This window comes from Saprolegnia parasitica, assembly GCF_000151545.1.
Source record: "Saprolegnia parasitica CBS 223.65 unplaced genomic scaffold supercont2.16, whole genome shotgun sequence".
NCBI classification, from domain to species: domain Eukaryota; phylum Oomycota; class Saprolegniomycetes; order Saprolegniales; family Saprolegniaceae; genus Saprolegnia; species Saprolegnia parasitica.
The window spans coordinates 310,994-333,567 of NW_012156410.1; the positions used below are offsets into that span (position 1 = coordinate 310,994).

The 22,574-nt window shown below is 58.0% G+C and overlaps 8 protein-coding genes across 8 annotated transcripts; 4 read left to right on the top strand and 4 right to left on the bottom strand.

Moving 5' to 3' along the window:
- Positions 1–424: 424 nt before the first annotated feature.
- SPRG_19715 (hypothetical protein) lies at positions 425–1,694 on the top strand (the record flags this gene model as incomplete). The annotated part of the gene is made up of 5 exons (XM_012344144.1): positions 425–677; positions 738–910; positions 964–1,094; positions 1,141–1,190; positions 1,246–1,694. The coding sequence occupies 5 exons, from the start codon at positions 425–427 to the stop codon at positions 1,692–1,694; spliced, it is 1,056 nt and encodes a 351-aa protein (XP_012199534.1).
- Positions 1,695–3,494: 1,800 nt separating this feature from the next.
- Positions 3,495–4,912, top strand: SPRG_04929 (hypothetical protein; the record flags this gene model as incomplete). The annotated part of the gene is made up of 2 exons (XM_012344067.1): positions 3,495–4,095; positions 4,140–4,912. 2 exons carry the CDS (start codon positions 3,495–3,497, stop codon positions 4,910–4,912), a joined length of 1,374 nt encoding a protein of 457 aa, XP_012199457.1.
- Positions 4,913–8,183: 3,271 nt separating this feature from the next.
- Positions 8,184–10,930, bottom strand: SPRG_19716 (CAMK/CAMKL protein kinase; the record flags this gene model as incomplete). Its single annotated transcript, XM_012344145.1, has 2 exons — positions 8,184–9,092; positions 9,917–10,930. 2 exons carry the CDS (start codon positions 10,928–10,930, stop codon positions 8,184–8,186), a joined length of 1,923 nt encoding a protein of 640 aa, XP_012199535.1.
- A 1,858-nt stretch (positions 10,931–12,788) lies between these two features.
- Positions 12,789–13,679, top strand: SPRG_19717 (hypothetical protein; the record flags this gene model as incomplete). The annotated part of the gene is made up of 1 exon (XM_012344146.1): positions 12,789–13,679. One exon carries the CDS (start codon positions 12,789–12,791, stop codon positions 13,677–13,679), a length of 891 nt encoding a protein of 296 aa, XP_012199536.1.
- A 560-nt stretch (positions 13,680–14,239) lies between these two features.
- Positions 14,240–16,034, top strand: SPRG_04930 (hypothetical protein; the record flags this gene model as incomplete). The annotated part of the gene is made up of 7 exons (XM_012344068.1): positions 14,240–14,746; positions 14,796–15,081; positions 15,125–15,254; positions 15,301–15,428; positions 15,482–15,581; positions 15,625–15,808; positions 15,849–16,034. 7 exons carry the CDS (start codon positions 14,240–14,242, stop codon positions 16,032–16,034), a joined length of 1,521 nt encoding a protein of 506 aa, XP_012199458.1.
- Positions 16,035–16,421: 387 nt separating this feature from the next.
- SPRG_22141 (serine/threonine protein kinase) lies at positions 16,422–17,384 on the bottom strand (the record flags this gene model as incomplete). The annotated part of the gene is made up of 1 exon (XM_012344179.1): positions 16,422–17,384. One exon carries the CDS (start codon positions 17,382–17,384, stop codon positions 16,422–16,424), a length of 963 nt encoding a protein of 320 aa, XP_012199569.1.
- A 964-nt stretch (positions 17,385–18,348) lies between these two features.
- Positions 18,349–19,860, bottom strand: SPRG_19718 (hypothetical protein; the record flags this gene model as incomplete). The annotated part of the gene is made up of 7 exons (XM_012344147.1): positions 18,349–18,539; positions 18,587–18,674; positions 18,719–18,784; positions 18,834–19,047; positions 19,094–19,204; positions 19,249–19,343; positions 19,390–19,860. 7 exons carry the CDS (start codon positions 19,858–19,860, stop codon positions 18,349–18,351), a joined length of 1,236 nt encoding a protein of 411 aa, XP_012199537.1.
- Positions 19,861–20,535: 675 nt separating this feature from the next.
- On the bottom strand, positions 20,536–22,168 carry SPRG_19719 (hypothetical protein; the record flags this gene model as incomplete). Its single annotated transcript, XM_012344148.1, has 4 exons — positions 20,536–21,012; positions 21,059–21,275; positions 21,321–21,523; positions 21,575–22,168. 4 exons carry the CDS (start codon positions 22,166–22,168, stop codon positions 20,536–20,538), a joined length of 1,491 nt encoding a protein of 496 aa, XP_012199538.1.
- Positions 22,169–22,574: the final 406 nt, after the last annotated feature.

Below are 22,574 nucleotides of genomic sequence, written 5' to 3' on the forward strand. Positions count from 1 at the left end.
ATTTCGTGTGTTGCAGCAGGGTGCAGTCACCACCAACCACCAGGTGCGTCACTGCCAGACTCGAAGAAAGCCCGATTGCCATGATGGTGAGAGACGCTGGCAGCCTGGTCCATTAGTCATCCGGATGCTATCCGGAAGATATGCCAAAACCGATTCTTTGGCGCCACATGCAGCTGGCCGCGAGAATGCACGTGCAAATAAACTGTATCTATCCATAATAGTTCGTTAGCTAGCTACCGGTAGCAACGCACTTCACGGGGAAAGCACTGATCTATCGACAAGCACTGGTACAGCAACAACCACCGGCACGATGCGATCCACCATCACTCATTTCTAGCCATACATTCTGCTGTGCAAGATCGTGGTCCCATGGGCAACTCCAATGAATCGAACTGTCATTTCCCATTGTGCTGGCTCGTCCACAATGAAGTTGTCGACGCTCTTCAACCATCCGACGCGTTCCCAAGACGAAGACGACGTGACGACGCGCGTTGCCCGCATGGTGCACGACGCGCAGGCGCAAGGATGGGCCCACGACGTCGGTCTCCGCTTCATGAACGTGACGTGGGAAGACTGCGCGCGCAGCAAGAACAGCTGCTGGGGGCCGTGCATCTCGGACATGACGCTCATCGTCGAGAACACGCGCATGCCGGTCCTCCGCGTGCCCAACTTTGCCGGTAGAAAATATCGTCGTCCACACCTGTGTCATTTCTTAGCTTCTTGCGACAATATATTAGACCCGATCATGAGCATTCCAACCCGCAAGATCTTTGTCACGGTCGGGAACGAATCGCCGTATATTCGCACGCCCCGAAGCACGATTTCGCTCCAAGAGTACCTCGAAAACATCACCAAGTACACGGAGCTGGAGCATAGCTTGTTTGCGCCCGACCACGACGACCACGCGGTGGTAAGACATCGTATATTGTCGTACATGTTGACGTATCGCACACGGGATGGTAGGTGAGCACGCAAGCCAGTTTTTTGCCCATTGAAACCGAGACCACGGAGTTCCACGTTGGCTTGTACAACTACCAGTCGTCCGTTGATGACCCGGCCGTGCTCGTCTTGGTGTGCACGGCAGCGGGCACAAGGTACCACTCAGCGCTCTATTTTCACGTGACGAAACAACGACGATAGTGCCCAGGTCATGACGGAGAGCGACGCGATCTTGTACAGCAACGAGCAGGGTCAAAGGCACACCTTGGTTGCCGGAGCGCTTGTCGACACACCGCGCCAAGCGAGGGGTTACGTCGAATGGCGCCATGACGGCGCGAGAGGAGGCATGCAACTACGTCATGATTGTGCAGATCCCGCTCCAGCAAAAGCCGCCGCCGCCAATGCGCCAGTACAGCAACGTCGCGTCGTGGTCCTGCGAAGAGGAAGAAGAGTGCGCAGTGGGTGGGTTTGCTACGACGCTCGAGCGGCCCGACGTTGAAGAGGCCATGGTGAGCCTCGGCGAGGCCCTCGGACCGTTCCCGAAGCTGAGCCAGTTTCGCAACGTGACCCGCGACGCCCGGTACCCGATTCGCGTGACGATTCAGTTTTACCAAGCGACGAGCAACGGAGTCGTGACGCGCGAGATCGTCGAGCGTCTCAGTGACCGCATGGAGCAAGTCAAGGCCAACGCAACGTGGTGGGGCTCCCTTGTCTGCAAAGGCGACGCGTTCTTTGGCGGTTGCAGTGACTATTAGTTGCTAGAGCACGCATTTTGAATCCACGAGTCGTCGATACATACAATGGGCTCAAACATGGTTAGGGAATTCTGTTTGAGGACGCTTCAAAATGCTCGTTGTTGAGCGGAGAGGCCGAATCACCAACTCCGAATCACCAACTTTGGATACAATCCTAATGCACGATCCAGTAACTATTAATGGACCGTATATTATGGTGGATTGTAGCTAGGGTAGGGCATTCAACTTTTTATGCACCCTTGTAGTGACAGAATGGGACTTGAGCCACGCTTGGTCCATGCAAGCACCGTGTATCGCCAGAGAGTTAGTATAACTCTAGGAAGCCCAGCGCGTGTTGCCTGTGCGTGAACCAGATAGGATAGACGATGGTGGCAGAGACGGATGGTCGGTAGCGGCTCTGCACCGAATCGATTGACAAAGGTTGTATCCATCCTTCTAGTAGGTCCATCGTGATCGCTTCCGTAACCTCAGCTCCGAGGCCTTTGCAGCTCAATACAAAGCTGACGATGCCGGTGAGTGGACACGCCCTGGACCGAGTTGCTTGTGAATTGGAAGTCACTAGAAGGGCGAACCCACAACCACAACTACATTACTTTGCCAGATTCCCTTGGTGGTTTTGACGCTGAGTCGTGGCACAAGAAAAATAGGTGCAAAGGCTTGCCTCGTGGCACTCGACGTATCCCTGCAGCTTTCTCAACACAGTAGCGTGTCCAGGATACGCTTCGTCTAGACTGTTCAATATATATACACACAGAAAACTTTGCGTAAAAAAGAAATAAAATGGTGAAGCGACTCTGGAAACACGCCATCGTCACGTACGGAAGATACTCTGGGTAACCACCGTTGCGCGTTTGCCACGTCATACTCAGCGGCAAAAATGTGCCTCCGGCGTGCTTCTGGCGCCGACCAGGTCGACTCGAAGCAGATTGTGATTGCTGCACCTCGCAGGCGAATGCGATCCTCGAACATGAAGCAGCACCCAAACGACGACGTCGAACAAGCAGCCTTTCGTGTGTGTCTACGGCCAGTCCCGAACAACGTCAACCAGATGTCGAAACCTGCGAGCGTACGCGGACCACAGTCCGTGTGGCCACCGTATGGATTTGTCTTGTGTGCAACACCGCTTTGCCAAGGACACTCAAACAATGCGCTCATCGAGGGCTCGTGGCCGAGGGTATCAGCGTGTTCACTTTTACGACATACGCGCCGCTTCTCCGTACGTGAGCTTTTTGCATTCAAGGTCCTTGGTTGCTGCTTTTTGATTGCAAAACTTGAAGTGCGTTCACGCGTGCCCTTATCAGATTGATGAGAACCACCGCTGTGGCGATCACCTCGCTTGCCGACGGCGCAACCCAATGCCTCCCAAAGCCCATCACGCTTGCGGCAACTCTGGCAACCAGCGGGTTCGTGTCAACCCATTTCAAGGCCGACACTTTACGCGTCACCGCTTTGAGCTTCAACACGAAAGGAACGTTGGCTACAAGAGCCGCAAGCGTCGTTGGCTTCTCGTTGGAGTTGTTGGGAGTTCCAAGGGACTGGATTGGCATTGCGCCTGTCGGCAGACATCGCTGCTTGAAGCTTGAAGGGCACCCTTCTACCGTTGTACCATGGCACAAGGCAGAGGTGGCGGCGCCAAAGAAACTTCGTAACCCATTCGAAAGCAGTGCGCTCGACGACCGCACGTCGCGCCACGTGTTTCCTCCGCGACGCCAAACGGGTGCGTGTACTACCACATGGCGCACGTCCAAGCAGCTCGGTTGCAGTTCATTTTCGAATTGGCGCGCTCCACAGCAAGCAAGCATGGCGTTCCTTACGTTAGAAGACATGAAGATTGTCGTGTCGCTAGTCTGCTGCTGCCTCGGCGTCGGTAGCCTCGGCCTCGCTGGCAACTACGCGCGCGCCGGCTACGTCGCGGCCACGATCGCGTTCATCTTGATGGCGATCATAAACACGTACGCGACGTGGTGTCTCTGCAAGGTGCTGGTCGTCGCGCCCAAGTCGATTCTGACGCTCGGCGACCTCGGCGACTGGTGCTTTGGCCGCGTCGGCAAGTATTTCTCGCTCATTTTCCAATGCCTTCTCTGCGCCATGTACCCGATCGTGTACCTCGTGCTCGGCGGCACGCTGCTCTCGACGTTGTTTCCCATGTCGTTTTCACAAACGACGTGGCTCATCCTCATGGCCATCACGCTCCTCCCGGTCTGCCTCGTGCCGACGATGAAGGAGGGCGCTGGCATGGCCCTCGCCGGCGGCCTCGCCACGGTCCTCGCCGATGGCATTGCGCTCGCACTCCTCATCACCAACATGGAGGACGTCAACCCGGCAGGCATCTCGCCGCCGTCGCCCGAGATCACGTTTACAAGCGTCACGACGGTCTTTGGCAACCTCGCGTTTGCGTACGGTGCGTGCATGATCATCCCGTCGCTGACGCACGAGCACACGCAGCCAGCGCGCATGCCCCGCATCTCGCTTGTCGCGCAAGGCATCATCACGTTTTCTTCTTCGCCGTCGCGCTCCTCGGCGTCTTCTCGGCCGGCTGCCAAACGCCCAACAACCTCCTTTTCGCGATTTCTGGCTCCAAGCTCGGCTTTGCGGCCTCGCGCGGCTACGTCGTGCTCGCGTTCCTCTGTATGCAGTTCCACATTACGATCGCGTTTGCCGTCATCTTCTTTCCCGTCTTCCAGATCCTCGAGCGCCTCGTGCTCGGGCTGCACAAGGACCGCGACATGGTGGTAGTGCTTGAGAAGGACGTCGAGACGCCGGCGCTCGACGATGACGTCGAGAGCGCGACCTTTCATGCGGTTGTCGAAGGGGGCCCGCGCGAAGAGGTCAAAGCGTACAGAGCCCCCGGGTCGTACTTCAAGGCGTCGCTCGTGCGCACGGCACTTATCGCGGTCTGCGTCGTCATTGCAGTCATCTGGAAAAATCATCTGAACGCGCTCGTCGACTTTGTCGGGGCGTCGGCGTCGGCGCTCGTCAACATGATCCTCCCCATGGTGTTTTACTTGAAGACGTTCTGGCCGTCGATCAAGTGGCCGGAAAAGATCTTTGCGTTCGTGTGCATCCTCATTGCGGTCTTCCTCGGCGTGTACGTCTCGATCCAAACGGGCAAGGACTTGTTTTCGCCCGAGACGGCAGACCCGACGATCCTCTTCCCACTCTGCCCCGCCGCGTTCCAGCAAGTTGTCTTTACCAACACGACCTACTATCACTACTAATGCGAAGGTCGGTCGCACTCCTCGGTCCAGTCTTTGTGCAATATACACTGCTGTTGTTGTTTGTACCGTTGCTCCGTTTCTGTGCTGCCACGTCATCGCGTCATTCGTCGGTTATATTGGATTATACGGTTTTACGCAGAGGTAAAAGAGGAAAAGTCTCGGAAAATACATAAGTGCAAAATGACGATCATGGTCGTGCTGGAAAGACAATCAATTTCAAATTTGCACACATGGTCAACAACAACGTCGCGTCGACACGCGGGATGCAGCTCGTCGACGACACCGAGGCGCAAGCTATGGCGGCAGCGTGCGGGCTCTGCTTCGAAAGTTGCTGCTGGGACGCGGCGGTCACCGCTTCGACCCCGACGGCAACGCTCGTTTTGGGCACACAAAAGCTGCCCGTGCTCAAGCGCTTTAACGATGCATGTACAGTTGGCACTTGCTTTGATCACGCAGGTTGTACTGTCGACATCCTAGTGCAGTACCTTCCGACGCGCGACTTTACCGTGACCGCCGGCAACGAGGCGGGAGCGCCCTTGACCACGCTGTCGCTGGTACCGTACTTACGGGATATTTCCAAGTACACGTCGCTCAAGAACAGCATGTTTCTCGATGGAAAGGATGAACGCGTGGTTGTGCGGACGCAGGCGTGCCTGCTGCCGGTGGACAACGGCCGGGCCACCCGCTTCCACGTCGGCTTTCGATGCGACACCGCAGCCGCGCTCGTCCTGCTCTGCACCGAGAAGGGCACAAGGTATGACCTTACTACTGGTTGTCTCTGCAACAAAAATCCTCTAGCGCTCATGTCATGCACCGTGGAGAGGCGGCGCTGTATGTGAGACGTTGCCGCCGGAGACGACGGCGCCATGCACCCCCCTCCACCCATTTCTCCCTGAGGGGCCGCAGAACTGGCGAACGCGGCCAGCACCACCAAGTCCGACGGTTCCCGAGCTTGGACCCCGTCATCCCGACTATTGGCCATGTGTTCCACACTACGACCCCGCGGCTCCCCGATACAGTCCGACAACCCCTGCATACACCCCCGGCATCTCTCTGGTCGATCCCGCTCCCCCTTCATATGTCCCCACAGCTCCAGCCTACGAGCCAACTTCTCCAGCACCGGCGGCTCCAGCCTTTGTGTCAGCTGAAAAGCGACCTAGCCAGTGTACGATCCACCGAGGCGCATTGAAGCGCCTCTGACGCTCGTACGCCCGTCGGTGGTTCTTCCGAATGCTATTGCTGCGAACTACGCTCCGAGCCCGGCGTACTACGCTACCGGTCCTTTCTCTGACGCAACGACGACAGCGGGCGTTGTCGTTGGCGCCTTCCCGAGCCTCGGCGACGGCGCCATGGAACGGGATCGTGCGTCTCCGATCCGCATCACGGTGCAATTTTACCACTTGACGACTAACGGCGTCGTGACCTCAGCGTTCATTCACGACATGGCAGAGAGGATGCGTTCATGCGAGACGCTCGCCATGTAATTTGCTCCTTGGTAATAGTATCAATGTATTTATTGAGTGTGAGAATTTCGCATCGCGTGACGTGCATCAAACGTTTCAACTGTCAACCGTGGCAACGATCCAACGCTGGAACATCATCTCGAGATGGTGGCACCCCGGGTAACCAAGAACCGAGACGAAGGATGTCGTCCGCGGCGTCGACGCCCCCGGTCCCCGAAGTGCGTCGACAAGCGAACCCAAGTCCGTCGACGAGTCCTGAGAAGCCATTGCGGAAGGTGCGATCGAGCCCCCCAACTGAAAGAGTCCTAGCAGACCACGACATCGTCTCGACATTTGTACGACTGCGCCCGTCCTCCTCCCCCGCCTTACCCCTCGCCTACACGCAAACACGAGCACACGACGGTGCCCACTCCCTCGAGGTTGCTCGAGGCACGGGCGCGAGGCGCGCGTTCCATATCGATGGGGTTTTGGATGCTACCGCCACCCAAGACGACGTCTTTGCTGCGGTCGGTCGCCCGGTCGTCGATCGCATTCTAGCCGGCGACAATAGCAGCCTCTTGACGTACGGTCAGACGGGGTCGGGGAAGACGTACACAATGCTCGGTGCTGTCGAGGGCCCAGACCGCGGGCTCCTCGCCCGGATCTTACAAACGCTGTTAACCCAAGCACCGGTCAGTGCATTCTCTCTATCTTGTACGTCGGCTAAAGAGGTCGAGTAGGACGCGGCGTGCGACGTCTCGTACTTTGAGATCTATGGCGACAAGGTCTACGACCTCCTCGATTCTTCGCACCGTGGCGCCAAGTGCGTGCGGGAAGACACGCAGCTGGGCACCATCTTTGTGCAGGACCTCGTGTCACGGACCGTGCGCTCGAGCGCCGAAGCGAACGCGCTGCTGCTGCTCGGCGCGAAGCACCGGCGGGTGGGTAGCACGGCCATGAACCGCGACAGCTCTCGGTCGCATGCGATTCTTCAGATGACGCTCACGCAGGCTCGAACCCAGAGCGTCTTGTACTGTGTCGACCTCGCGGGCTCCGAGACCCACACCAGCCTCGACGCCCACGAGGTTGTGTGCTGGTTGATATTACATCAAGAAGAAAATGGTTTTGTGTCGTCGTAGGCGACGCAGATCAACAAGTCGCTGTCGTGCCTCGCCAATGTCATCACGGCGCTCGTTGATGTCTCGAATGGGGTGCATCGACATGTACCTTACCGCGATTCCAAACTCACGTTTCTTCTGCGCGACGCGCTCACCGCCAAGACGACTATTGTCGCCACGGTCTCGTCGGACGCACGCCACGTCACCGAAACGCTCGCGACATTGCAGTTTGTGCAGCGCGCCAAGTCCATACGTGGCACGGCGGTAGGCGACTGCGACCTTGGCAGGAAGATCCGTGCGCGATGCTCTGCACAACTGCACACGCTTGAGAAGACGACGACGGCGCTGGTCGAGTCCGCGCCGAGCAAAAGTGATGTCGCCGTTCAGACATGCCTGCCCATTCCCACGGACGTCACGTCGTCCAGCGCTGCAACCAGCGTCACCCTACGTGTGAGCATGGCTCTCTGCTTAGGACTCGTGTGCTGGTACCGCTGGCGCCGTCGGCGGTAGCGCCAAGCTCCATTGTCGAATGGCTCGGTCTGGACATGGCTCAAGTTGAAAGATTCGGTGTGCATCCAAAGTCGCAGCCCAACCTATTAGGTCATGCTGCGAGAAACAAAGACGTACACTCGATCGATGTCGCGTGCTAGCATTCCGTAGTTCCATGCAATATTGTCTTTTATTCATCAGTTAAATAAGTTGCGACCGTCGTCATCGCTTGTACAGGTCAGGGTGGCGCAAATTGAGCATCACAAGCAGCGTTTCGAAGCTCAGCCCGGACGTTGCCTTTGCTGCATCGCTGGCCTGAAGCTCCTTTTGCAGAAACGGGTGGTGCAAGAGCGAGTGTGTCGTCATGCGCTTCACAGGGTTCACTTGAAGGAGCCCGTCGACGACGTCCAAGGCGTCGGGCGAAAAATACCGCCCGAGGTGCCACACCTTGACGAGGGCGCGAATCCCGCTTGTGTGCAAGACGCGGTAGCGCTCGTCGTCGACCGACGTGCTCTCGATCGGCGGGGCGCCCGTGAGCATGATGTAGAGCAGAATGCCCAGCGACCACATGTCGGCGAGGAGCGGATGGTAGGCGACGCCTTGGTAGACTTCGGGCGCCATGTAAAAGAGCTTCCCGACACACTCGTGCCGCGTCGGCGCAATCGGCACAGCGAGGCCAAAGTCCATGATGCGGCACTGCTTGTTCGTGTCCACGAGGATGTTTTCGAGCGAGAGATCGCGGTGCGCAAACCCAGATGCGTGCAGAAAGCTGACGCCGCGTACGATCTGCCGAAAGTAGATTTGCGCGTCACGAAGGCCGAAGCGGCTCTGCGGCGCGTCGACGAGCACGGTGTAGAGCTCGCCAAACTTGCAGTGCTCAAAGACCATGTGCGTATGCGTCTCGTCGTCAAACGTGTCGAGGAGCGAGAGGACGTTCGTGTGGCCGCCGCGCGCAGCAAGCGCAGTGTACACCGCCTTCTCCATCTCGCCGTCTTCCTGCACCTTGCGCTGCGTCTTGCACGCGCGCTTGGCGCGCATGGCGGCGAGGCTGGTTTGCTTGATCACGACGAGCCGCCCGGTCGCGTTCTCCTTGCAGAGAAGCACTTGGCCGTAAATGGCGTCGGCGACCTTCTCGACCAGCGTGTACGCGTCCATGTGTCGGCAAGTCGAAGAATGCGCCGCAAGAACCGGAGCATCCGTTGAGGGCCAGATACAAACTCCATCGCTTGGCGCGAGGTTCCCGCCGTGATTCGCTTACAAAGTACTTGATATTTATATTTTAGTCAATCACAATCGGTTCAGAGCACAGAATGACGGTAGCTAGTACTTACTGTGGTAATTGTAACGCGACAGCATTGCTCACCATGGCGTTCGTCGTGCAACCCTCGGGCACGCTGCGCGTCATTGCCACGTACCTTCAATGTACCAAAGAGGGAGACTAACATGGAGTCGCCTTTGTAGGTGCGTTTTTATCTGTATATGTGAGATCTGATTGCAGGGAGATTAACGATCGACGGTACATACGCGCCTACGAGGCCTCACTGTGGGGAGGCCACGTGACTCACGCCAACGCAGCGACGAAAGGATGCCGACGACTTAGCGGATTCTGGCTCCATGCTCCCACGCGTTGAAGTCACGGGCGTTTCGTGTTGAAGCGCAGAGGGTGCTGCATCTGCATGTCGACTGGCTTGGAGGATCGACGCACGGTGAGTCACAATACTTGATTCGTGGCTCATCGTACAAGGCGGTGCACGGGTTGCTACGCGCAACGTACTGTTCATGCACTCGCTATGGAGCACATGCGAGTGACAAGGTGTACATGGTTCTGGAGAGGCAAATAAAGTGTTTTTTCTTAAATAATAGAGTACGGGTAAATACAGTGATCACGGACGCGCAAGGACGAGCACATGCAGAAGACGCCAATGCACGACGACTCATTTCAACGCGGTGGGTACGTCCGCGATGGATGCCAACGGCGCAGCTGTGATCTTGCGCGACGACGGTCGGCGAATGGTCTTGAAGCGGTGCATGACCGCGGATGCAAGGCCGACGCGCTTGGTCGAAGCGTCGGGCGCGGCCTTGTGCTCCTCGCCATTGGCGATCTTGACGTCCGCAATGTGCAGAATGGCCTCGGACGGATCGACGACAAAGGCGTGGTGGAGAAGGGCGTCGAGCGACAGCCGCGCACTTGCGTCCGGGTGCAGCAGCTGCCCAAGGAGGTCCAACGCGTCAGCGTCGAACAAGTGTGTCATCTTCCAGAGCTCGAGAAGCTTGGCCACGCCCTTGGCGCGAATGATGCGATAGCGGCTGTCCGACTCGGCGGCAACCTCCATCGGCGGGATGCCTGCGAGCATGATGAAGAGCATGATGCCAAGCGACCACATGTCGGCCTTGGCAGGGTCGTACGACTGACCCGAAAGCACCTCGGGCGCCATGTAGAACGTCTTTCCCACCGCTTCCTTGCGCAAGCTCGGTAGGCTCGCCGCGAGGCCAAAGTCGCAAATGTGGCACGTGCCGTTTCCATCGACGAGGACGTTCTCGAGCGAGAGGTCGCGGTGGGCAAAGCCGCGGCGGTGCATAAAGGCCACGCCGCGGACGACCTGGCGAAAGTAGGCGGTGGCCGTCGGAAGCGCCAGGCGCTGGCCCGGCGCGTTGCTCACAACGTCGTAGAGCTCGCCGCCGCTGCAAAAGTCCAAAACAAAGTGCTCGTAGCCGTCCTGAGCAAAGTCATCGCGCATGCGCAGCACGTTGGCGTGACCGCCGTCGGTGCTCAGCGCGCGGTTGACGTGCTTCTCGAACAGAATGTCTTCCGAGATGCGGCGGTTCCCGAGTAGCATCGTTTGGCGGCGCGCGGCCTCGAGCTTCATGCGCTTAATGGCCACGCGGTCGCCGGTGACGGCGTCGCGGGCCAAGACGACGTCACCGTACAGTGCGGGCGCTAGCACGCGGTCGATCGTGTATCTGTCCATGCTGGAGGTGGTGGGCGGATGGAAACTTGAAGAATGGACCCGTCGAAGCAAGTTGACAATCTCCAATCCAGGACCATCACTCTGTCTGAATTTCTTTTTATCCAATCGTATGGTGCACAGCAGCAAAGAGCCAATGAAAAAAGGCCTGTAGTTTTCGCTTCTCGTGGATTGGTTGAAGCGTGGTGGCCGCGTGGATCGTCGTTGTACGCTTTTGATTGGATGTTGCACCAGATGCACAGTGTGTAGCCAATCAGAACACACATCCCAGAGCTCCACCAATCCAGGGCCAGTCCGAGCCGGCTTCGATGCGACCATGCCCGAAAGTTCACGTGGCGCGGTCATTTTTATCGAAGGTTTTATAGCCATTGGCCATTTGTATTCACAGGCGCGAAATGTAAAAAATAAGATCTGATTGATGGCTGGATCCTGGACTGGATGGTTGCTGTGAGATTCGAGCTCTCACTCTGTGCTCCTGTCGCACGCTTTTGAACATGTACGCATATGATGCAAGGCACTTTCTTGCATGTAGCATTTTTCGAAGCACCGCGTCTGGTCGGCCGAAGTATCGGAACAGGCTGGCGGGAACGGCAGAAGGACCAGTCTTGGCGCCAAACCGCAGAGTGGGACGAATAGTATCTCGGAAATGTTGGTCGTGCTCGGAGGATCACCATCGAATGTTGTATGGCGCACAACCGCAGCCTGGAATTCGCCCACAACCCAAGCAGCCCATGGCATCCGTACTGGATTTAACTTAATTCAACCAGAGCTCGAATAGGTTTTCCGCGACAACGCACTCGAAGCGATACCTACTATTTACTAGTACTAGTACTAGTACTAGTATATGTTATCGTCATCGGCCAGAAGAAGCAAGGCGGTGAAGAGGCGATGGCTGGAAAGGCAATTTGACGGTTTCACGCCCGTGACGTGGCAAGCGGTCCGAAGCGCTTGCAGTGCAATCTCAAAAATTGAAAACCTGGTGTCGTCCATAGACGTCGTCACTGAATACGCTCGTCCGCTTTCGGCCGCACCCTTTTTCTCGAGGACGAAGAAAGGAATTCTGTGTGTCGGTTTCAAAATCTCTTGGGGTTCGAACCTGAAGAAGCTTCTGAACGAGTGCCTAGACTCTTGCTAGCATTGCTGGTTCAGAACAGAATCTGTCGAAAGACGACCCACTTCAACAACACACATGTACTAGAGCTCGGTTTCATTTCGAGTTGTACTATGGTATATTGTGAATCATTTCGAAGCAAGACTCTTGGAGACAAACCATGCAAGTGATATGGCTGCGCAGGTCTTGTCGCCGTCTTGTAGATCGCGTATGTTGTATGGTCGTGATTGGGTTCGGACGCAAGGCTAGTGGTATGACGACTAGACGGAACATGCCAAATGTGATGTACTACATGGTGGACCCCTGGCCCCAGCAACAAGAATCATAGTCACTTTCCCGCATTCGTGGAAAAGGCGCATCGCCGACTACACGACTACTCGCCGCAGAACAATTCAAGGTCGAGCTATCACGGCCGAATTCAGAACAATTCAAGGTCGAGCTATCACGGCCGAATTCGGATTGTCATACGAGCGACCAGCGGGCACGATCGAAAGCGTCCAATTGACCGAGGCACGCTGCGGCAACAGCACGATCTCGACATCCTCATGGCGGTTGCTGTGGCGCTTGCGGAGGCCGTGATATTCTTTAAAAAGCTCCCTCCTTGTCGCTCCTTTTGCTACATCATTTGTTAACAATACGAACTTCGTCCACGGCGAGGTTTGATTGGCAAAAGAAGCGCGGTGGCTATCAATAGCCACCGGCCATGATGACTCAACGCCACGTTTTCATTTTGAATTCTTCGCCATCGGCATGCAGCGCATCCGCCTATCTCGGCTGCTGCTGGCGCCAACTATTCTCGCGGTGACATCGGCGCTCGATGGGTGTCAGCAGTGTGAAGTCAACCGCAATTGCGCGACGGCGTATCGCAACGCGCCGGGTCAGTTTTGCGGCCACTGGCTCACGAGTACCGGCGCCAAGCTCGGCTGCTGCTGCCCCACAGGCGCCATTTGCGCGACGACCAACTATGCATGCGAGTGCAAGAATCGACCGACGACGTCGTCCAGCTCGAACGGCGGACTCATCGGCGGCATCATTGGCGGCGTCATCTTCATCTGCCTCGTCGTGGGCCTTGCCTGCTTCTTTAAGAGGTGCATCAAACTCTGCTGCAGCACTCGCCACGTCATCACGGTGCCGCAGCAAGCAGTGCCAGTGGCCGTACCCATGGCACTGCCCATGGCGTACCCGCCGCAAGGCCAGGGCGGGTACCCAGGGCAGCCCGTGAAACCACAGCCATACTATGGCGGCCAGCCCCAAGCCATGTACCCGGGGCAGCAGCCGCAGCAAGTGGTGTACCCCGGGCAGCAAGGTGTGTACCCCGGGCAGCAAGCCATGTACCCTGGACAGCAAGCCATGTACCCTGGACAGCAGGTTATGTACCAACAACACCCGCAGCCGGTGATGTACCAGCCCCAACCTCAAGTGTTTGGTGGGGCCCATGTCGTCGTGGCGCCGCACCCCGTCGTCTACGGCGGCAACAACGGGTTCGTTGAAGGCATGATCGTCGGTGGCATGCTCGACGGTGGACACCACCACCACCACTTTGGCGGCTTTGGCGACGGCGGCGACTATGGTCGTGATGGTGGCGACTTTGGCGGCGGCTGCGGCGACGGTGGCGGCGGCACCTTTGGTGGTGACTTTTAGTCGAAACTATTTCATTCATTGCATTGCTAGCATAAACAACGACTTTTCCATCATTTCAGTTTGAATCGTATGTGTTCAATTACTAAAACAGCCCGCGTGCAGAGCCCAGTCACGGCGAGCAGCGCCGTCGCCCCCACAAGCCCCAGCTGGAGACCACTGGCTTGAAACCGAATCCATGTCTGGGGTTGAAACGGAGTGTCTACAGCTCTCGCCGCCCTTGGTTTTGACGACGACAGCGATTCGCAGTCACTTCGTCGAGACCATCGAGACCGACTCGGTCTCGGCCAAGGACGCATGTGCCAAGCGAGCGCGGTGCAGAGCCTCGACGAACCTGGCGCGCAGCTGCGGCGAGCCATGTTCCATCGAGAGCAATGGAAAGCTGAACAGTGTTGCGCAACGTAATTGGCGTCTCTCTTCGTCCATCTTCCTCTTGTACAACAGGTTGCGACCGCGACAATGATGACGTGGCATCCTGGACAGACACCCAAATTTCGAAGCCACGGAGCGTGCTCTGATTGGTCCATGGATATACGATGGCGTCTTCGACTGGTCATTTCGGCATGTGGTCGACCTTGGAAGCGCAAGGCCTGCAGGCGTCGGGCGCCGCGCTCGTCGTCGTCGTCGCGCTCCTCGTGCGCTGGCTCGTCTCGCTGCATCCGTACTCGGGCATGGGCCTGAGTCCGATGTTCGGCGACTACGAAGCCCAGCGCCATTGGATGGAGCTCACGTTCCAGCTGCCTGTGTCGCGCTGGTACCATTACGACCTCTTGTACTGGGGCCTCGACTACCCGCCGCTGACGGCGTACGTCTCGTACGTCTGCGGCGCGGTGGCTAGCATAGTCGAGCCTGCGCTCGTGGCCTTGGACGCGTCGCGCGGCTACGAGACCGTGACGAGCAAGGTGTACATGCGGGCGACCGTCCTCGCCTGCGACCTCGTCGTCTTCATACCGTCGCTCGCGCTGCTCGCCAAGTGCATCTATCACAAGCAGTGGATGCTTCGCATGGAGCTGCTCATGCTCATGCTATTGCAGCCCGCGTTCATCTTGATTGACCACGGCCACTTTCAGGTTACTTTGCTTCTGGCTGTTAAGATGGTGTTATATCGATGGAAACTAGTACAACAACGTGTCGCTGGGCTTGACGACGCTCGCAGTTGCGTGCATTTTGCGCGATTATAACTTTGTCGGCGCCATTTGCTACTGCCTCGCGCTCAATTTCAAGCAAATGTCGCTCTACTACGCGCCGGCCATCACGTTCTACCTCTTGGCCAAGTGTTGGTATGGCCCTCGCTTCCTATCCCTCTTTGCCACGCTTGCGACGGCTGTTGTGCTGACGTTCTCGCTGCTCTGGGCGCCGTTTTGCGTCGTCTCGGCTACAACCTGCGTCGACGGCCTTGCCCAAGGTGCGCGATCCCTCGCGACGTTGAGATATGAGGTTGCTGATAGTGCTGCACCGCATTTTCCCCATCGGACGCGGCCTCTTTGAAGACAAGGTGGCCAACGTCTGGTGCTGCCTTGACCTCTTCCTCAAGCTGCGGCAGCGCGTCGCCAGTCAGGAGCACCTCGTCTACCTCTGGTACGTTCTGAACATCAATGCGTGCCAGTTTCGATTGCCATATTAGCACGCTCGCCACGCTTCTCGCCTTTCTCCCGTCCATTGTCGACCTCCTTCGACGACCACCGAGCCGCACGCGCTTCTTCCTCAGTCTCTTCAACTGCTCGATGGCCTTCTTCCTCTTCTCGTATCAAGGTCGGCGGCGCAGATTGTCTCGAGGTCTTGAGCAGACCTTTTATGATGGCTAGTGCACGAAAAGTCCATTCTGCTGCCGCTCCTGCCCATGACGTACTTGCTGTCGGAAGCGTCGCTGGTCGCGAGCCACTTTGGGGCTGTCGCGACCTTTAGGTACCCCTCTTGTCGATCGACCGTCTGTCTCAGGACAGTGTAGCATGTACTTTTTGCTCGTCAAGGACGGACTCTTTGTCCCGTATGTGGCCGGCAGCCTCGGCTACGTCTGCTTTGGCATCTACCCGTACCTCACGTCGTCGCGGTTGCATGCAACGGTCAACGTCTCGGCGCCCGGTATCGATACCGACGGCCGCGCTGGCAACGCATCTTCGTGCTCGTACGACGTCGCTGGATGCATGTACTGTGGGTCTTAGCGTCGCGTAGGTGTCGCTTTGCGGTATGCTCGTGCTGCACTTGGTCGCTGCGATCGTGCCACCGCCCGCCAAGTACCCGCACGTCCACCAGTACCTCTTCGCGCTCTACTCGTGCGCTCACTTTGTGCTTGCGCTCGTCTACACAACGTACTGGCAGTGGACGCTCCGAGACGTCGCCAAGGGCAAGACGGACTAGACTAGACTACTAGTAGCACATAGTATGTACTTGGTTTGAGCCACCGCCAATTTACTTGCGACACCATGTAATGATTTGTGTGGTGACAACGCTACAGAGTGCCAAGCATTGTCTGGCGCCGCGTGTGACGGCAGAGCATCACCAAAGGGTTTCCGGGTCTCGTGGGGCGGGCAAGTTGCTCGACAAGTTGTGCGAGCGGCACTTGCAACTTGAAGTAGCTTTAGGTGGTCGTGATAAGCAGGCATGGGCATGCGCAGGTGCCGGCGTGTTGAGCAATCATTGAGGGTGATTGGACGCCGATCCGCAGTGCACGTGTTGGTGTAGACCACATGTCTCTCAGTAGACAGAGTAAGGTGAGTACAGAAAGAATAAGTTAGTATAACGTTATTAGGAGGCGGTCGCCAGCGTCGAGAGGTACCGCATCGAGAGCATGGGCTTGAGCGCATGCACGCTCATCAAAACCGGCTGGCTCGCCGACCGCTTGCGCAGGTTTTTCAAGACGGGCGGAGTCGGGTGCAAAAACTTGTGGGCGAGCACTTCGTCGAGCGACAGTCGACGCATCGGACTCGGGTTCAAGAGCTTGGTGATGAGGTCGAGCGCGGCCGGCGAGAGGTGCAGGCCGACGCGTGCGATGAGCGCCGACACGCCGGTCTCGGGCGAGGCCGCTTGCGCCTCGAAAAAGATCTTGTAGTTTTGGTCGCGGAGCGTCGCCTCTTCAAAGAGCGGGCGGCCCGTGAGGAGCATGAAGAGAACGACGCCGAGCGCCCAGCGGTCCGCGGCCTGCGCGTTGTAGGCGCGGCGCATGAACATCTCGGGCGCCATGTAGTAGAGCTTCCCGACGCCGCCAAACTTGGTCGGCGTCGAGAGCAGTCCAAGGCCAAAGTCGCAGAGTCGGACGCCGCTGACGCCGTCGAGCAAGACGTTCTCGAGCGACACATCCAGATGGGCAATGTCGTGCCGGTGCACGTGGGCGAGGCCCTTGGCGATTTGCCGAAAGAGACTCACGACGTGGCCTTCCGTCCATTGCGTCGACGTCGAGAGGAGGCTCGAGAGGAGGTCGCCGCCGGCGCAGTAGTCGGTCACCAAGTGCAGTTGGCCGTTTTCAATAAAATAGTCCCGGAGCTGTACGACGTTCTCGTGCGGGTGCTGTTGCAGCGCGCGGTTGATCGTGAGCTCCTTGTACCCGAGTTCGCGCGGGTCTACCTCGTCGACATTCGTCGCGCCCGTTGGAAAACTCTTGATGACGACGAGATCGCGGCTCGGAATGTGCTGGTACACAGCCAAGGTCGCGTCCGTCTGCGCGAGCGGTCGCACAAAGTCGTACGTGTTGGCGAGGTGCGAGTGGGGCATGGCTCGATAAATAAGAACTACCACGCGCCGAGCGCCAAATCTAGCACGACCGGTAGTACACTGTGCTCGAGCTGGAGATAGGAGGAGACGGCTTCTTGAATCTGGCACGCGCCAACCTGCGACAGATGCACTTTTAAAATGCAAACGAGATTCTTTTTAATGCAAAAGATTCAGCGATGTATACAAACGCAAGGTACTTAAATGGCGGACGAGTGAGATTGCACTGTATTTTAATGCACTTGAAGTTGGCGCGGCGGTCTTTGTATAGACACGGCTACGAAATGCAAAAGCCGACAATTTTTGCCACTTGACACGAAATTGGACCAATATCCGGATGTATCGACGTTATCCGGATTACTGCTGCATGACGTCATCCCGATGACGGACCCGCGTTCGACCGGGCCGACGACCAAGGCGCGTTAGGCGCCAACAACGTACATAGGAATGTTCGAGGGCGCGTTGTCTATCCAAGAAGCTGCGAAAAACAGAATTTAGCTGGCGTATGACGGCCGTATTAAAGGGTCAAAATGGCGCGAAATATTGCAGCCTTTAGCGTGTACCTGTGACCAGTAGACGTGAGTGCGATGGCTTATCACATTTTTCGGACGATCGCAGGTGATGGCTACTTGCAGCGCCGTCCGATTGGCCGAGGAGAGGCTAATGGAGGCGCGTGATGCTCGGCTGTCATGGCCCTGCGTCCTGCGACCAGACACGTCTGAGCGTCTCTGGGGTCGCATTCAGACGCGCTTTGACCAAGCGCGCACGCCAGGTGCCCAGCCTGCTCGCGTCGCACTGCTCCTACATCCGCGTCGGTAACTATTAGCTGCGCATCTACACGCTGGATCCAGCTAGGATACGGGTGGCACCACATCGCGTGCTAAAGTCCCAGCAATAGCAGAAGCGAACGAACGTCGCAGGACCAAGCGCTCGTGGTTGACACGACACAACAATATATTAGATGGGACTAGGCACGGTAGATCTTGATGACTTCGCGGATCCGGGCACGGCACACAGGGCACTCGGCCGTCGACTCGAAAATGCTCGACGCACAGCCGAGGCACATGGTGTTGTGGCCGCATGGCACGCACACGGCGTCGCACCCGTCGTCGAGGCACACGATGCACTCGGCTTGGTACAGCGCGGGTGCGGTCGGCGCTAACCAGACACGCAGGCTGGAGTACCACCCACGATATCCACCATACCTGGGCTCGGTAAAAGCACGTCATCCAGCGACGGAGCGGTCGGGGTGCACGGCGATGGAGGCGGCGGGGCACGGGCCGCCGCAGACGACTCCATTGCGTTCGTATGATATGGTCGGCAACGACATGCAGTACCTCGGTGCGGACCGACGACGAGCGGTAGGCCTCGGGGTCCATGCACGGATCGAACACGGCTTGCAGCTACGCACCGCGTATGTGCGATGCTCGTGGAGCTATAAGCGCGCCGTACCGCATCCGTGACGAGGAAGGTGGTCCACGCGGCGTAGCCGTCGGCGTTGACCGCCGCAAACTCGAGGGGCTCGTGCACCATCGTCGGCAGCGACGTGTGCGCGTCGGCCTTCTTGACGCACTCGAGCGTAAAGGCAAAGGGCTTGCTATTGAAGAGCTTTTGCTTGCTGTTGAAAGTCACCGCGTCGGCGCCAACGCGGAAGAGCACGACCGACCTACGACAACAAGGTCGTCAACGTGTCATGGGATCGAGCGTCGTACGATGGCGTCGACGACCGCTCCCAGTTGGCCTCGTCGCGTCGCTCGGTCGAGAACGAGTAGAGCACGAGCTCAAAGTGCGAGCGCAGTGCGGTGCGCAGCACAATCCCATAGCTAAAACGTCCTCAGCGGTCCCTTTCACTGTTGTGCCTACGTACCGTCGTTTCCACGACTGCAGCGCGGAGACGCTCAGCGCGCGCGAGGCCAGGTTGTCGATGCTTTCGTAGACCCAGCCTTCAAAGACGGTGCAGCGCTATTGCAATGCCACGTCATGACATCCGCTGACGAGGCAAGAGTACCTGCTCGAGGATGTCGACGCAGGTCAGGAATCGCCGCGGCGCTTCGTCCACGTCTTCGTACAAAGCGCGCGCTTGGTCGAGCGGCGACTGCCCAAGCGCGTTGAGGCGGAACGGCGAGACGCCATGCAGCGTCACGAGGTACTGGAGCACCTCGGCCTTTCCGGCGAGCACAGCGTGGTGCACGGCGCTATCGCCGCGGTTGTCGACTTGGTCGCGGAGGTAGAGCTGCGTCGCCTCGTGCTCAAAGAGCGCGTGCACGACGGCGAGGTGGCCCTTGGCGCAGGCGAGGAGGAGCGGCGTGCACCCACTCGCGTCCGTGGTCTCGAGCGCGTCGCGGATGGCGTCGGGGCCATGGCCCTCGAGGTAGGTTGTGACGGCGCCAACGTCGCCGTTCTTGGCCGCGTACCAGAGCGTAGAGCCTGGCTGGACGACTGTGATCGCCCATTCGTACAGCGCTTGGAGGCCGAACATGGTGACGAAAATACGTGTGTGCTGGGCATGGACAAGATACAATATCATATTGGCACATCAATATGAGAAAGCGTGTGGGAATATGAATATATTTGTGACGAATGCAATATGGGTACAACGCGCGCTGGCAAGCACAGCGCGTCGCGGCCCGCAACTTGCGGGCTGGGCTAGTAGTAGAGACACGACCTCGCACTCTGTTCTTCTCTGTAGATGGTGGTTGACGTGCGTTCTCGAGGTCACACGTAGGCATATTGCATCCGTTCGAGCCCAACGGGCATGATAGCGCGCTCCACTACAGAGTGATGGTAATATATGCAGAGTGTCGATCGTAAAATGCGCTGAATTCATGACAGACGACGACGCCGAGGAGAACGAGAGCTCACCCTGCAGCGCTGTGCTTGCTCGTCCCACATGACGCAGTATGCATCACACGCAGAAGGCGCGAAGGCTTGCGCGATGGCAGCGCAGACACGCACGTAGCGTCGGCGAAAGGCTCCTGTGACGTGGCACGTGCGGATCACGTTGGCGTCAACGTCATCCTCCGAGGCCTTGTATTACACCTCGCTGTGCTACCATGCCCCGTTGAAGGCTGTAGTCATGCTAAAAACGATCGACAGGCGCAGGGCGGACATGGCAGGTCCGATTAGCCTGCGTTTCTACTAGTAGTTGATTTCGTTAGCACTGGAACAAGCGAATGATCTGGAGGATCTCGGCGCGACACACGGGGCATGTTTTGGCGTCTTGGGCCATGATCCGATCGGCACACTCCATACAGACGGCGTTGTGGCCGCACGGAACACAGACACCGACCTGCGGCGCGTCATAGCACACGACGCACTCGCGACTTGGCGCTGGCAGCAGCGCATGGACCGCTGGCGCACTTGGTGCAGAATACGCCGGGGCACTCGCTGCCTGCGGTTCGCAGAACGACGGCGCGGTGGCCACAAACCGCCGGTCGTCGTCGACCTCGTCGAACGTGTCGACGGCCAGTTGCTTCCTCGGCACGGGTGCCGGTGGCAACGGAAACAGTTCGTTGTACGGCGGTGGCGGCATGGCAGGAAAGAGTTCGGTCGATGACGAGCTTTGGCGTCGCACGCGCGGTGGCAAGAACGAGTCGTTCGACCGACTGCTGGCGCTGCGCTGGGCTGCGTGCTACGTACATCAATGAGTCGACGCCGCAGCCGATGTGGCAACGCACCATCGAGGCTTGGACAAAACACTCTTCAAAGAATGCAACCCATTTCTCCAGGCTTGGAGCATCGACCGCGGCGCACTCGACGCGCTGCAGAGCGCCAGGCTCGGAGAGATGGGCCTGTTGAAGTACATGAAACGAAAAGGTATGCTCGCGGTTGTTGATGGTGCGCTTCGTGCCGGGCAGCGTGAGCGGATCGCCCTTCTCGTAGATCCAAAACGACCTAATGCGCCGTGTGTGAGTCGCAAGCGTACATGGCGATACGTACTCGGGCGCCGATGGACGCACGCCATTTTCGCGCTGATCGTAGACAACGAACTGCAATGTCGACGTCTCGTGGCCCGTCGCCAGCACGAGTACGAAGCGGAGGCGCCATGTGTGGCAGTTGAGCCCGACGGTGTTGAGAATGTACTTGTTGGCGATCGAATCGAGGACGCTTTCGTAGAGCCAGCCAGAGTACACGAGCAGCCGCTAGGATGGGCCCATGAGTTTGATGCCCATGGTGGCGGAGGTGTCGTGTACCTGCTCAAGAAGTCGAATGCACTTGACGATGCAGCCGAGCTTGTCGCCGACAGCGCACGCACGCCGCGCCACATCGAGCGCCGTGAGCGAGCTCAAAGACCGAGCATGCGGGTCCATCTCGGGCAGCGTGAGCAGCCACTGGACGACAACGTACTGCCCGTGCTGGCTCGCACAGTGGAGCGCTGTGAAGCCCGCAAGGTTGACGGCCATGAGCTCAATACCGCGTGCGTACAGCACTTTGGCGCACTCGAGGTGCCCGCTGAGGCATGCTATCATGAAGGGCGTGTTGTGTGTCTTGGCGTCTGGCGCGTCGACGCCTTCTGTTGCTCGACGCACGACGTCGACGAGGCCGTACTTGGCGGCAAACCACGTGGCTTGCTCGGGCGGGAACGCGCTAGACGCGAACGCACTGCCGAGCTTGTCACGGGCTTTCTGTAGCTTGTCGCTGGCAGCGCGCTGCTTGCGCCGCCAGTGCTCGGCCTTGGCCGCGTCGCGGACGTAGCTCTCTGCCTTGAAGATGCACTTCTCTCGGCGCGTCGTGCCATCGAGCACCTTGTCGTACAGCTTCTCGGTTTTGCGAAGCACCTTGTCCATGAGGATGCGGAATGAGCCGCTTCGACGGATCGCGCAGAGCCTGTTGGACTTTGCGTGTCCGGTTCTGCAACGACTTCGAAAACTTCGAGTCGACTTCGACGGTCTATTTTGGAATTGCACTTTTACCAGTTTGCAGTTTGCGTAGCCTATCGAATGGGCATGCTGCGACAGTAGATTCGCTCGATTCTAGAGGGCTACAAGGACATCCTGACGGTACAAGTAGCTTCACGACGACGACGACGCTTGACCGCAAACCAGTCTCGTTGGCACGTCGCATATATTTGTTCGAACTACGATTGCATAGAGTGTTGGTCGGTGGAATGCACGTCCAAGCGCAAAGCACTGAGATCTGAGTCCCTCGCTCGCTAGCACTCGGCATAACACTCCAAACAACGACTCTATATTC